Source organism: Drosophila mojavensis, unplaced genomic scaffold, assembly GCF_018153725.1.
Source record: "Drosophila mojavensis isolate 15081-1352.22 unplaced genomic scaffold, ASM1815372v1 contig_151, whole genome shotgun sequence".
NCBI lineage: Eukaryota > Metazoa > Arthropoda > Insecta > Diptera > Drosophilidae > Drosophila > Drosophila mojavensis.
Genome location: NW_025318684.1, coordinates 1419459 through 1435776, shown reverse-complemented (window position 1 = coordinate 1435776; position 16318 = coordinate 1419459). Strand labels below are relative to the sequence as shown.

At 37.2% G+C, this 16318-nt stretch overlaps 1 protein-coding gene and 1 long non-coding RNA gene across 5 annotated transcripts in view; one reads left to right on the top strand and one right to left on the bottom strand.

The window, feature by feature from the left end:
* Positions 1-860: 860 nt before the first annotated feature.
* On the bottom strand, positions 861-1336 carry LOC116804608. The gene is made up of 3 exons (XR_006356600.1): positions 1256-1336; positions 1079-1188; positions 861-951 (listed from the first exon to the last, which is right to left on the bottom strand). It is a non-coding gene; the product is annotated as an uncharacterized LOC116804608 (long non-coding RNA).
* Positions 1337-1387: 51 nt separating this feature from the next.
* Positions 1388-16318, top strand: part of LOC116804607 (serine-rich adhesin for platelets-like) — a 27618-nt gene continuing 12687 nt past the window's right edge. The window contains exons 1-4 of one of the 4 annotated variants that reach the window (XM_044007104.1): positions 1388-1474; positions 2084-2438; positions 5775-5828; positions 7920-15491. In XM_044007104.1, the coding sequence (XP_043863039.1) occupies positions 2153-2438; positions 5775-5828; positions 7920-15097 (7518 nt within the window). In that variant the 5' untranslated portion in view covers positions 1388-1474; positions 2084-2152 and the 3' untranslated portion in view covers positions 15098-15491. Of the gene's footprint in view, positions 1499-1565; positions 1653-2083; positions 2439-5774; positions 5829-7919; positions 15492-16318 lie in introns of those variants that run through there. The other 3 variants (XM_032732967.2, XM_044007105.1, XR_006356598.1) reach the window with 3 other exon arrangements.

Sequence of the window (16318 nt, the reverse complement as noted above, 5' to 3'; positions counted from 1 at the left end):
GATCAAGAAATGTTTTTGCTTTTGCTGCAACTGCGACTATCGAAAATGCTCGCAGCAACAGTTCAAGCAATAACAGAACTGCGAAAACTGTTGGCTGCAGAAGCACAGCACAGACAAAATTTTACGACTGTTGCTGCTGTGACTGTCAGCTTTTCAAACACTGGTTAAATTATATCTTGTATATAATAATATATTATACATATATAAATGATGCCCATCTACAAAGGAATTTATTCAACCAATATGTTGTGGGGATATAGCATGTATTTTTTGTAGTGCGTGCGAATTATTGGAATTGTAATTCTTTGAAGGGGATCGAAAAAGAAGTTATAAGAGCTAGAAACTTGAAATTTGGCATGCATACTCGTGTATGCCATACGCAGTAAAAGTTTATCATCATTTTTCGATATTTTATCCGATAATGTTTTCATTGAGAATAATCGAGAAATTGATTTGGGGTTTTCAGCCTAATTTGATCACTTTTAGACCTGGAGATTTCAGATTTACTGTGTATATACATTTGATGAATACAAAGATTTTGTAATTTACAGATTTTGGAATATGTAAGTAAGTATTTCCAGTAGTAGAGAATTGTTCTTTGGAATCTACATTGTACTCACATTTTAAACATATCAACACGCTCTGAAAGTTTCATTAAGATTGTCCGTCTAGAAAAGAAATTATTCAACAAGTAAATTTTCATATTGCCCACACTGCAGTGCAGTCGCTGCTAACTGCGCAGTTAGCAGAGCGAGTGTGGGTGCATGTGTTGTACACATATACATATATGTATGTATATGTTCAACACATGTATGTGCCTTTGTTTTTTTGTATGTGTATACAAAAGAAGTGCACATTGACTAGAATATCAGCTGGCAGGGTTCAGGATATCTCCATCCGAGCAATCTCGAATAGAGTCTTCTTGTTTTCTTATAAAAATTTTAAAGTTAACTGAAAGAAAGCAAATGTTACATAAAGGACAATATTTACAAGTAAGTATACTTAAATGGATGTATTCCAATATACATATGTACATATGTACATATGAAAAGTACATTTTGAATGCGGTTTAACTTACCTTAGAGGTCCGTGGCAAGCTTAAGGTGAGGGTATGCTGTTGGCATTCGCAGATCTGCTTAGTATATTCACATATATTCAGGTATCTTTTTTGCTCTCCCACAAAGCCAACTACGATAGAGACAACAAAAGACGCTGTCAAACATGATGTTGGTCAGTATCTCGTTTTTGGGCCCACCTGAACCAGCCAAACAGCTTTTGCGCTTACTCACTACGACAAATGCAGCAAAGCATGGACGCGACAAACGTCTTCACGAAGTTTCGGATTCGAGCTCGGGACTCGACTTTGTGGTTCGAGTTGGGCCATCAACTTGTGGCCTTTGCGTTGGCCTAGTCAGTTCTGTAGCTTTCGTCTGCATGGCATGATCGAGTGCGCATCAAAAAAGAGCGTAAAGATGTACGTATATTAAAAGTGACGTATGTGAGTGTTTAACCATATACGTATATATATGTAGATTCATCATTTATCATATATATGTGTATATTAGATCTCTTGGGACTGTTTGTCACATTAATAAGCTGAAAGTATTTTTAATCGAAATAAGTATGCACAACAATCCATACTTCATATACCAGTTAAGTGAAAATAGATTATATGTTTGCGTATGTGTATATGTTCATCTGTATACGTATGGGTGTATAAATGTGTATGTATTGAGATCAAATTCAGAGCTGAGTGCTGCGAAAATTTATGCAACATTAAAATTAGCATAACTATTCGTAAAAGAGAAATATTTATATTTAGGCTGACTTTACGGATTGTTAAAAGAGGAATGTTGTAGTCCTATGCAGATACCAGTTTTTCATTTGAAAAAAAAAAAAAAAAAAAATAATAATAATAATAATAAAACAAAAAATAAAAATAAAAATAAAATACAATTATACCAGTAAATTCATTGAAAAAAAAATGAACGGTTATTTTTGGTCATAGAATAGCGAGCCATAACAAACAAATAAGAAGAAAATTATAAAGTTAATGATCTACTTATATATTTTTCAAATTCAGATCTTGGATGAAATTCGATCGGGATCTATAACATTATATCGTCAGATATTTTTAAATATGAATGCATAAATGCACAAGTATATCATGTGCATAGATCCGGTATCTAATCGATTGAAGGAAGAACGAAATATGCGAGAATCCCTTTTGACCAGTGTTATATGTAATTTACGCTACCCATCTATTGAAAGCGGAAACGGATTCAGAAAAGGAAACTCTTCCGCTAGCTTTTGTCCGAGAGGTGAACGTGAGCATTATATTTTATCTCTAATGTCGAGGATATGCCCGAAATTGTGTCAATTAGTGTTGGTTATCGTACTGATGGCAGCACTTCCTTTCGGAGCTGCGCAATCATTTGGTAAGTAATTAGCATTGATATTATATCGAACTGACAATCTGAAATTAGGATTTTAATTATGTACATAAAGAGTACCTCTATGTGTATAGCTATTATTATCAATCTAAGCTAAATTATTGTTTTATCTGGCATCACATACGCGAAAATGTATCTAATAAAGAAGAAAAGATTGTTGTCATTCATCAATTGAAAATTGTTAATTCGTGGTTTGTTATTAAATGATGCTATCTACAGTTTAGCCAATATATTATAATCAATTTACAAAAGACTAGAGAAAGCGGCATTCGCCCACAATTAAATCTTGGGCAATATGATTTGACAATATGATAAATATAATACATATATATATATATATATATATTTTCCGATTGCGACCCATCTTTTCAATATAATATATGGTAATCTTATTTAAATTTTAATTAAAAGCTGTGGGGACACCCTATCGAGACTATTGATTAAATGGGAGGAAAATGTCATTGGACTTGTGGATGTAACACAGTGTTCATTCCACCACCCACCACTATCTACATCCTCTTTTACGTCCGCTTTACTGTTAAGGTAAATGTGTGATCAGTTAGTTTGTTGACTGGGCCAGTTAGCAGTTGCAATACTACATGTATACATAATACATATTTACTCTGATCGTAGCCGAGACTCGAGTCACAAGCTCCGCGAAACAAGAATAAAAGCTGCTTTCACAATGCAACAAAGAAAAAACAACTTTACAATACGAACGTACATAAAAAGCAAAAAGCACGACCATAGAGACATAGCTACATCATTATCGGCATTATCAATAAAGAAAGGCGGACTGGGACCGAACTAAAAGAAATGCTAAAATTTGGGTCAACGACGAATGAACAAGATGGGAAAAAAGTAAACGAAAAAGGCATTCAACTCATAATATTAAAATAGCATATTCTCTGAGACTTCCATAATTACTTCAATATAGTATTTTCGACTGGCGTTCCCATCAGCTGAATGTCTTTCTAATATTTTAATATCAAAAATTCAAAGTAAAATGAAATATCAGCAAAGCCAAAATATGCAAAATATATACTATATAATATACTATAAATTATAAATATATGGCTAACAACATATTTCTACGAGGTATGAACTTTGGGTCCAGCTTGCATCTACGCATACTCGTTTTGTAAACTTTCTTCTTGGCAGCGGCAACGGCAGATGTTGGGTCCAATTAAATTGGGTTGGGGGGACTGAATTCAAGGCTCGAAAGTGTTGAGTCACTCAAACCTGTCCTAAGTAACCAATATCTCCTTATGCTATGTGCCTGCAGGTGAAAATCAAGTAAGACGGGTCTACTCGAGATTGCTCGACTAGGAGATACTCTGAACCCTCGAAGCTGATATTCTACTCACTCTGCACTTCTTTTATGCACACATGCATACACACGCATCCACACGCACGTATAATCACGCGCTCTGTTTACTGCGCAGCTAGCAGCGACTGCGCTTGGGCTGCGGTGCAGTGTGGGCAATATTACGAAAATTTATTTGTTGAATAATTTTTCCTGTAGACGGACAATCTTAATGAATGAAGAGCGTAATCATATGGTAAAAATGTGTGTACATTCCAAAGCACAAGTCTCTAGTACTTGAAATGCGTTTTTACAAATTACGGGTGAAGGGGGCGTGTTTCGTATCGCTCAGCTGTATATACATAGTAAATCTGAAGTCTCTGGGTCTAACAGTGTTTAAATTAGGTAGAAAAGACAAAATAAATTTTTCGATTATTTTCGATAAAAAAATTGCGAGTAAGTCGGACGAGTTATCAAAAAAAATATGATAGACCTATACTGCGTATGGTATACACGAGTATGCATGCAAAATTTCAGCTTTCTAGCTCTTATATCTTCTGAGATCTAGGCGTTCATACAGACGGACAGGGCTATGTATATCGACACAGCTCGTCCTGATCCTGAATATAAAGTGGAATCCATTATAGCTACACTCAAGGGACCGACAATTTTACGTCGCTATACCCGGAGGACGCTTTAACCAGAAGGGCCAAAAAATTTGTTTATTTTTTTACGGTTTCCATGTTTGTAATAGGTTTTAACATAAAACCAGGGACCGTAACGGTTATAATTTTTATAGCAAAAAATTAAAAAATAAGAATTCTTTTTTGAGATATTAAAAAAAAAAAATTTTTAATCATAATAAATAATTAATATGATAAAAATCAAAAATAATTATTAGATATTAATTTTTATATAAACATCAAATCATAACTTTTATTTCCAATTTTTATAAAAAAAATTAAAAATAAGAGTTATGGCCACTTGGCGTAACTTTTATTATAAAAATTTAAAATATAAATTGAATTGAAATATCTCTTGAACTAAAGGAGCTAAATCATATATATATGATCTACGCATTAATACCTTTTATTATTTGATGTATAATACGTATGTAAATATGTACATGTATATGCACATTTACATACATATTTAATTATCTGCTAGGCTCTTGCCCATTACACTCGACCTGTGCACTTGTCAGTATCTATTCAGCAGGTAATGTGAGGAGGAGACAGATACAAATAAAGCATAATCACTGTATATATGTAAATACATTAGTAAAGAATATCCTAAAACTCTGAATTTTAGAAAAAATAACTAAACTAAGTAGGCCATTTGTCCCACTGTGCAACGGCAAGAGCCTAGCAGATAATTAAATATATGAGCATTCACATTTGCGTGACGTCGGCATCGCAGATTGTCTCTCTCTCTCTCTCTCGCTAAGACAGAGAGGTCTTAGCAGCATTTCTGTCGCTGCTATGCCCACAAGTGAGGGTACTGATCATTGATAGATACATATATATATATACATTTCGTAATAACCGTCGGGATAACGGATTGTCGTTAAAAGTGGAGACGTACTAAGTGGAGGCTTTTTCATATAAGTTTGTATGGGGACCAACCTAGATATCGAATTTTCGTCGACATAACCGGTTGGACGCTTTAAGCGGAGTCGTTATAGCCGGATGGGGTCTGCGGTGTCACATACTTTTCTGCCTGTTACATACTTTTCACAAAACCATTATACTCTAATTTCCCATTTTCAATGAGTTCAGGATATAATAACATGGGTCAGTCGAAGACACGAATAACCATTTAAAGATCTAATCTTTCCAAATTTACAGGCTTATGATATACTTCCACTTTAGTTGAGGTAGTCCGCCCTATGAATTAGTAACTGTGAAAACATCAAACATTATATATGTACATATATTGAACAGTTTTCGGTCTTGGAAAAAGTAGTTTTCAGTTTTCGCTTATTTTGCTGATTATTTATATATTTTTAATTTCAGATGAGCCGTACTTTATGAAACCAACACCAATTTTACGAGGGGCAGGTTCAGAAGGTAAGCAGTAAATTTGTAAAGAAAACTCAATGTGGATACATATTTGTGTATAACAATATAAAGATTATATGCCATGACAATTCACATTAATCGTACTGTTACTTAGTACATTTTAAATATACAGGCCTGTTTCGAATTTTATGTCAGAGGAGAAACGCGTGCATAAAACAAGCTCGAAACAGACTCACAAAATATACATACATATATATATATATATATACAACTAGTCGTCCCGGCGAACTTCGTACCGCCTAACAGTCTCTATATATATAAAAAAAAAGTCGAGTTTGTTACAAAACTTATAATTCGAGATCTGCTGCACCAATTTTCATGGTTTTTGATTTGTTGGATTTGTCTCCGCCCCGAATAGCATTATGTATTTTAAAAATACTGAAAAATTTGGGAATACTTGAAAAATACGTTATTTTCCCTAAAAGTTCTTTAATTTCGGAGCTGTCAAATTTTTGTATTAAAACCAGTAAGTAATGTCGTGTTACCTTTTAGCTGAACTAATTTAGGCTTCTATGAACGTAATACAATAATACAAAAAAATATTAATATAGATAATTGTAAGAATTTTCACGAATCATCAAACAATATGCGTAATAATTCATCGAACTAACCTTCTTGGTAGTTTCCCCACCTGAAACAAATACAGTAAAAACTGTATTTTAGAACCCCTAATAGGTGTACGACTCTTACAGCTACTCTCTACTAAATTAAGAGTGACAACTTTTTTGTGTACCAAAAGCAAACAGAATGAAATGTATATAAAGTTAAAATGAAAACAATGATTGATTTTACCATTCAATGGATTAATCATTTTGATATAAAATCCATCGTCTCCTTGCCAAAACATCAGCGGGTATTGTAAAGCGTCATATGAACGGTGCGTTTCATATATTCTTTGTAGTTGCCTAGTACTGCGTCGTGTAAGCACAATATCGCGTGCTTCCAAGTTTTCACCAACAATCAGGATTGCCACTTCATCGATTGTTGGATTATATCCGTGTTCTTCAATAATTTTCGCCCCAAATGAAGTCATTTGGATACAGGCATTGTATTTTTGAGTGCTCGCTAGAAAAGTAGGGAACGCAATGGCTCTGGTGGCGGGACCACTAATGGTAATGTCACTTTACAACAAAGGCAGGGGCGTTTCACCAGCAAATTTTATTGCGCCACAATGCTGGTAAACAACGTCCATTGGACCAATGCAAACTAAACGATGCAAGCTGTAGTCAATGGTGCAATCATATCGAAGCGCTGCTCGATTCAAATCAATCCTTGAACCATTTCTTAATGCCGTTTCACGGGCTGCCTCTCTTTGAGAAGCACGAATTAAGGCCCTTCTTTGCTGGGTACTAACGCGGCGCTCTTCTCGGGCGATTTCTCACTCTTCGTCAGATAATTGACTCGCGATATTCCGTTGCCTAATTGCATTATGGGTCCGCCATATAAAACAAAATCGAGAAATATAAATATATAAATAATTTACACAAATTTATGTTTGAGACAAACAAATACTATTGTATAATATGAGAGCAGGACCGAAAACTGTCACTATTATCAAGCCTACTGAGTATCAATGGAAATTTGAATCTTTAGGGAAAAAACCGCGTTTATCAAGTATTCGTCAAATTGTTTCAGTATTTTTAAGATCTACTATCCTACTCGTGGCGGAGACAAATCCAACAAATCAAAAACCATGAAAATTGGTCCAGCAGATCTCGAGTTATAAGTGGAGGAGCACTTTTACACAACTCTCTTTTATATATATAGATACTTATTTGTAAACGTAATTAAAATGCCAGTGTAGTATTTAAGTTGTATTATGTATGAACTTACTTACCTCTTTTGTTCCTTCTTTTCTTTATTTCTTTTTATGTAAATGATTTCTCCATCTCTCTATGCTGTACATTCTGGATATTGACATAACTCCTCTTTTATTTTAATATATATTCTTTTGTAAATATTGGTACCATACTTCTATAATATGCTATTTATTGTCTATCAATATCATGTATACTTTATAATGATTCGAAACGTTAATCATGTTTTTGTGTGTGTTTGTGTAATAATTCCTCATATTAGATTTAACTACTGTATTGTTGGTTAACAAGAACGGAGTGGGACGTTTAGGTGATAGTTATGGCCGATTTCTCTCCGTACGACCTGAAATTGGCCTCTTAACCTCAACAGCCCGAACATTCATTCAAGAGGGTGTCACAACTGAATATGCCACCCAGGTCGTGGGAACTACCTTAAATAATGGGCGACAATATGCCCAGTATCTGAAGAAAAGTTCGCGAGTATTGTTTGAAAATAGCCCCAATAGCGTGTCACCATCGGTCGTCACCAGTTGGGTGGGCGATAGTGTTCAGTCTTCGCAAACACGATCTTATCTGCAAAGTCACAACGATTTACTGAATGCTGACTCTCCAGATTGGCAGGAAATTGATGATAGACTAGTTTTGGAAGCTGTTGGGGTCCCTTTGAATGGTAATGATCATGAATTTATTGGTAACACGGACTTTATTATGTTAAAGTCGGACAGTCAGTTGGTTTCAAAACCCGTTGCGTCAAAATCCATCATTAAAAATATAACAGATAATTCGGATGTAAAGTTTGCTACTCGTTCTAGGCATATGGAGGACACTGTCAGCAAAATTGCTGCTGATAAAGTGTTGTCGATTGGTGATTTACCAACGTTTACGGTTAAAAATATTTTTGAGCCTAGTGGATATCAAATAAACGAAGGTCAAGATACACATATAATTGCCGATTTAAATGCCAACCCAAATGAAGAGGGACGCTCCGCGAAGATTTATCAGCATAATTTAGGGCAAAATGTGAAAGGCGATAAAACGTATCATCAACCCATTAATATACCAAAGAGACAATTATCTACTGTCACATATTATGGCTTTGCTGATTTCACAACTCTTGTGGGCGACAGCTTGATTGTTTTCCTGCCAAGAAGTCCGCAGTCTAGTCCGTCTCTTGGCCATGTAACATCAATAAAAGGCATGGCTACGCTTAGAACCAGTGATGTTAATTTAGTTTTGACGACCATGACAACTTTCATTCATTCCTCAAAAACAGCTGAAGTGGCCCCAAGTCCTACGACACTAGAAATAAATGCTTCGGCTAGTCTCAGTGATGCTACAGAGCCACCAAGAAGCGATATGGCCGAGATTTCAATACCAAAAACATCCGAGTTAATGTCAGAAGTTAGTAAGCTTCCAACACCCACTCTTGATTCTATACCAGTTCAGAAAATTATACCGGATAATATTAGCACAATTGAATCTAAGCCCATGTTTTCACTGCCTACTGATCAAGAAATTTTGCAAATATATTCGTCGTTAGCCAAAGCGCAGTACCAGCCAGCCCATTTATCACTTTCTTCCTCCGAAGTCATTAGAGAAAGTGGTGTTTCTAGAGACCAAATAGGTGAATCAAATCAGGTACATGAAGGAGCCACAACCATATTCATTGATGATGATCCGTTTGCAAGCTTTGTCGAGCCTACTTCTGTGAAAAGTAATCACCTTTCAATAACACCACCAACATCAATAGCAATCTCAACTGAACAGGAGGAAACTACAACAGAAGTCACTTCAACGGGGGATTCAGAAGTGTCCACTACAAGTTTAGAGGATGAAGAAAAGTCATACACTCTCTATTCTCAAATATCTGAAGATGTAACCGAAACTCCACCTATGATTAAGGAAATCAGTAGCCCGAACGATGCTGCCGAAGGAAACTGTGCACACATAACGTCACAAGTATTTTTGACTCAATTGCCAAACACAGATATGATTTTGAGTACAAACAATCATGAAAACGACAAAAAAGAACTCGTTCCATTTGATATACAGGAGACAACTAAATTCTATTGCCTCGACCCAACGCAAATAATTGAATCACTTCAATTAGAAAAGCCAACAACAGTTTTGCAAGAGTCTGTTCAGTCTAGTAAGTCATTCATCAGCGACGCTGTAGGCACAGAAGATGCATTGGCGGAGAGTCAAACAGAGACCACAGCTCCAACAGTCAGGGAAGAAAGCTCAATAGACGCAGAGACAGCGACGGATGTGCTAACAGTTGCTGTTGATAACGTCACACAATCTGTTAATGTAAATGATAACGAAAATTATGATTATGAAGGTGATAATGTTTCAGATGAAATTGATCTTATATACAAAACACTGTACACAACCTATACCTATTTGACGACATTTTTTCAAGGCCAGTCCACAACTGTATCTAGCCATACAGAGATTATTACAAATATTGTTACCTCGACTTTGGGTATTGACGAAGACACTGTAACCATAAACGATATTCAGAGCTTTTCTACAGAAACTCAAACTATGGATGTGAGGATCACATCATCGCCAAACATACATGCTACACAAACCCGTTATATGATTCCCGATGAACTTGAAAGCCTATTGCACTCTACGGCTTACGATGAACACTCAAAAACGAAAAAATTTGATGAGCACAACACATATCTGGATGATACAAAATATACAAAAACATTCTATACAACTTATACTTACTACACAACGATTTTCGCTGATACTGAAACAGATATAATGTCTAGAACCGAAGTCTTTACCAATTATGTTACTGAATTGGGAGAGACTACCGAAACAATTGTTGATGATATACTACCATCTACAACACCTTCAGCTTTTGATCATGGTATAACCCTATCCGTGTCTGAGTTCCAGTCGGATATTCCTAAGGTTGAAGATAAAAAAGGTACTGAAATATCGCAAAATAAAGAAGAGCATTTAACATTGGTTACTGACATACGATCAAGCAGTTCTAATGGCGAACAACAAGTTGTTGGAAAAAACCGTGACGATGATCAAGTTAGTTCTGAGAGCAATACGGAAGAAATCATACCATCAGCCACATTTCTGCTACAGACAAGTTTTACTACATTCACATTCTACACAACGATGTATGTTTCGGATAGCACGAATGTTGTAAGTCGACTCGAAACTGTAACCAATATTGCCACGGAAACGCTACAGCCAACAAAGGTTCTTGTCAGCGATGAGGCTACTCTTCCTATAACGTTCTTCACCACATTTACTTATTGGACTAAATTAGCTAAGGACGGAGAGATCACCACAATTAGCAGAGAGGAAACCATATCAAACGTGATAGAGCCGACAAGTCGTTTAGCATTGGACGTTGAGTTGGGCTCGAGTTCAACTTCTATATCCGACTTGCCATCCATATCAGACGAAGGCGGCCAAAAACTTAATAATTTTAGTATTAACAATTTTAAGAGTATTCCACTTAATCCCAATATTGATGCCAAAAACTTTATAAATTTAGGCACAAGTGAAGTCTCAGAGCTGACAACCTTTTATACCACATATACATATTATACAACATCATATGACGCTAATAAAACTGTTACAGATTCCCGTTTCGAGACCGTTACAAATGTGATAACACCCCTAATCAATGCGATTTCAAAAACTTCAACAACGAATATAGAGCCGACAATGACAATAACACAGCCTCAGCCAATATATATTTCAGAAAATAATTACGAGAATAAAAACAAAGATATCATATTCTATGACTATAAGCATATAATTGATGCGGATGGAATCAGCACTTTGTATTTTACAACGCAAGTTCAATCAACCGTTGACAATGAAGGTATTCCCATAGAGATCACCAGCAGTACATCGAGCTTGTATATCGATGAAGTAAAGAAATCCAATTCGCCTGCAACTGAACAAACATTAGAATCAGGATCATCCCGACAATACAAAACTGGCTTGGCTAGACTAATAGAGGGTACACGAATTGGGAATAGTACAACAACTTTGTATCAATCAAAAGTGATTGGTACGATTATAAATAATCGATATGCACAAATTATTGAGAGTACCTCAAGCTTTATTTTTGAAAAACGAATAGCTACAGCTACAATACAACCGACTTCAATATCTGACGAGATTACCACCACTCAAATGGTAAGTCTTCAGTCCTTGCTTACAGAAGTTGAGGGTAGCATTAATACCGATTCTATCGAGCAATCAACATCTACCGATAATATTGACGATAATACTGCTAGTTTATCTCAGCAAGCAAAGAAACGAACATTTGCGCCTGTGATAAGACCATTTGCTTCTCGGAACAGGCCAACATTTGCGCCAAAGCAAAAAACTTTAAGTCCAAGCAGTGCCACTATTATCACCAGATCTGACATAACACCAACAATAACAGCAACTCCGGCCCTTAAATCTGTGGGCAGATTTAGTTCATCGCGTAGGGGGGCTTTTTCAAATGCGCCAATAAATACTCTGGACGGCGGCTCAACATCTTCTTCTAGACGTCTATTTGGTCGCCCAATAAAGTCGTCTACCAACACAGCGGTTGGTGCGGGCGCTAGTCAATCAGTCTCTAATTTTAGTTTAGCAAGCACCGTGTTTGCTCCATCTAGAAATCGTTTTGTGTCCTCTTCACGTGCTTCTCCCGTATCCAGTTCACGGCGACCTAGTATTAGTTCTTCACTCCGTCCATCCAGCAGTATTAATTTCCGAGTTTCTGCACTGAATGCTGGCACCTCCAGACAACGAATTAGACCAGCCTCAGTAATTGGGCAGGCATATAGTGCGACCACATCAACGCTTAACCAACATAATTCAGATAATGTCGATGGCGATGAAGAGACTTCCACTGAAGAGTCGACTCATGGCAATGCTGATGAAGAGAAAAATAATCAAGTTTCTAGACGTAATCAGAATTCCTTATTGCGTTTCCGTCGACCACTCGGACGGCCCAGTGGATTTACTCCGGTTCCACGGACTAATGCTAATCCAGCTACCATTTCACCGAGAAGAAATCCATTAACTGGACGGGTCAAAACATCTACAACAACAACAAAAACAACAACAACGACAACAGCAAGGACACGACCACGAAGCTTTCAGCGACCCACAATTTCAAGTCTTCAAGCGCGAGCTAGACCCCAAAACAATCTTTTCCCTCCACGAGGACTATTCCAACAACAAAAAGATCAAGCTCAAGCAGACAAAGATGCCAGCCAGAATATAAATGATACGGAAAGTGATTCTGATTACGATGATGATGATGAAGGCGAAGATGATGATGCTGATGGCGAGGTACAAAATGAGGCTAGACGGCGCCGGAGTTCGAATAAAGCCGCGGCAAAAGTCAGCAGTTATTCAAAGCTTTCACGCAGACGTCGTGAAGCTGATACCTTGAATAGGAACAAATTTCGATTTCGGCGACCAAAAACTGTCACAACCGAAGAGCCAATTCTTTTAAATAGCGATGAGCGGACACTATCCACAACTCACGCCCCACATTCTGTACGTCCGAAAATGAATTCACGTTTCGGTTCAAGATACATGGTGACGCATAAGCCACATACAAGTACCACCGCTCCTGCCATCGCAAGCCATAGGTCGATTCGTCCAAGCAGGCCCACATCGCCGCGTACTCAATTTACATTGAGAGAGCAAGATGCTCCTATAAAAAGCAGACAGAGTGGCACATCCTCAAATTTTCGTCGCCAACAGTCGAGTGCACGGCACACCACGACTATTTCCAGTCCAACTAATGCATCGCGCCGTCTGAAGAACTACAGTAAGCATAATAATAATATGGAAAATTCTGGTAACCGCGCCACAAACACAGCACGTACGCGTAAAGGCAATACAAATGTGTCAGCAAGAAGCCGCACTACGATGCGTGGAAGAAGTCGCATTGAATACAGCTCGGACTCCCAATCCACAGAGTTGGGCAGCGTTACTATCACGGTTACGCATTTGATACCAGCGGAAGTAACGGTTCCTGTTGTTAATGGACTGGTGACTGAATACAAAAATATTGTGACTGCGAAGACAAGTCTTGAGGTACTAGGACCACATCAATATACCCAAATTTTGGGAAGGAATGGGCAACTATCATTGTACCTAACTCGTGAAGAATCCACTATTAATTCTGCTGGTGCCACGGAGCTAACACGGTATCTGCTGCGCGACTCATTGACATCGACTGTTACATTTACTCCGACAACGATTCGTGGGCGCAGAACATCCTTCTCACATGTTCTACCCTCGACAGTGTATTCTGTAGAGAACCTGGTCTCGACTGTGCAGCCGCAGATAGCATCCAATGCACCATTGGCCAACATTTTGCTATCTCAGCTGTTATTAGGCAATATCAATTTGCCAAGCAATCCACTTTTAGGGGCGATCGGTCAGCCCCAAGTATTGAGCCCAATTAGTGTTGTTGAGCCGTCAGCACCGGTTACGGAATATCGTACACATACTTCGACTTATGTGACAACTATATACGATGGCAAATCTACAATTTTGCCAATCACTTTTCAGGGGAAGAAGATCTTAACAACCGTTTTTGATACGACTGCTCAGACCATAACCGCAACTGAATATAACGTCGATACAATTGTTAATACGCCCAGTCATAAGGTGGTGCAGGCATCAAGTCAGGTGGCCCAAGTGAATAATCTGCTGTTGCAGCAATTGCTGCTGCAGCAACAACAACAACAGCAACAGCAGGCTCAGATGTCTCAGGTAATGCAAACGGCATCGCCCCAAATATTATTGAGTGACAACTTGCAGGACCTGGAAGATGGGGTGCGATTTGATGGTGGTTCCATTAGCGCACGCAGTAATATTGATGATATCATAGCCATCGATGATCAGCATATCCACACCAGTAAGAACCGCAAAAAGTCAAGGAAATCGAACAAAGGTCAAAAGCGGAACAAACAGCAACAATCGAAGTCTGAGGAAGAGAGCAGCGTAGTTACGTTATATGTCTCTGGACGAAGACCAGGAGAATTTAGCACCGTTTTATCCACTGTGTACAGTAGTTATGATCACTTAGCGCCATCAAGTTTGCACAAAAGACACATTAATGACCAAGAGCAGACGGTTTCTTTACATGATCCCGATGATATATATGCATTTGGAGAGAGCGAACAAGTCCTATCATATGTTCCACCTTATCAACTGGGTGAAAACTCAGTCAACTCCGATTCCGATGAGTATGACTGTGGTACAGGTAATGGCTGTGCTTGGAGAGATCGTACAGCTACATTAGAAAGCATAATTGGGGATGTCGAGCTGTGGTATGCCACGGCAACAAAGCAAAACATTCAGCCAATACCTTCGAATACCAAGGAGGCTTTCAAAAACAGTAATTATTCAAATTCAGTAAATTTGTTAGTCTAAATGACCCCACTGAGTTGTTCCCACTTCAGATGCAGGTCTGCAATACCCATTTGTATATTTATCGTAGACATTATCTTCACAGCACTAAGCGCATATACAAGCGTTAAATAATGGACTATCAGAAACCACTAGTGCTTAAGGTAATCGTGCGATGTAAGCCTCTTAATTCTATACGCCCATAACTAGTCAAGAATCTTAATAACAAAGACGAATTATATCGTAGCTTAATAATGCAGAGAAAACGCAACCAAAGAGCGTGTTGTAATTTTCCAAAATAGACTAAAAAAAAAAACAACAGATAATACATTTAAAATTCAAACTACGATTCTACCGACAACAGAATCATACATCGATACCTACGAGCCTGTGAATCCATCATCAATAAAAACGCGACTTAGAAGACGCATGAAAAAGAAACAGAAGAATGAAAGTCCATCAATCTACCATGTTGCCTAGGGGGATTCCAGAGCAGACATTGCATCCGATTATAACAGTAATAACAACAACCGTGTTCTATACACGTATCTACACATCAGACCGAGCAACCGCAGTCCATTTCCCGAGTGAGTACGACACTCACTACAATGCATACGCATACTGACTTGAGTAATATGATAGCCTTTTTTACCAAAATTGACCTCGACTAATATCAATATGGTGGCATGAGAGAAAACACAGAATGAATGAAATACATTTGAATTTCATATATTTTTTTTTTAATTATTGTTCGAATAGTTTATAAATCCGCAATAGGTAGGAATACTGTATATATAATTAATCTATGTATGTACATTTTAAAAGTTACATCCGCAAACACACACAGACACAAATGACGTAATACGCACACATTTTTTATTAGTGTGGGAGTACATTATGCGATAGTGATTGAATTGCATTACATATGTATATATATATATATGTATGTAAATTCACCGTAAGCTGCATATATGATTGTTGTGTTACATCTAAAGTCAAGTAAAACTATTATCAACATATTCTTTAATATTTGTGTCAAATGGGCTTATTAATATATATTTTAATTTGTATGTACAATATATGTGAATATGTATTGAATGTAAAAAATGTTATGTTATGTTATGGTATGTTTTTCTGTATTTTGATATTTCTTGTTAATAAAATTATTGATTTAAACAATATTATAATATAATGTAAATATTTTATTTTGCATACAAAATAAGGAGGTTACGACATTTCTGACGG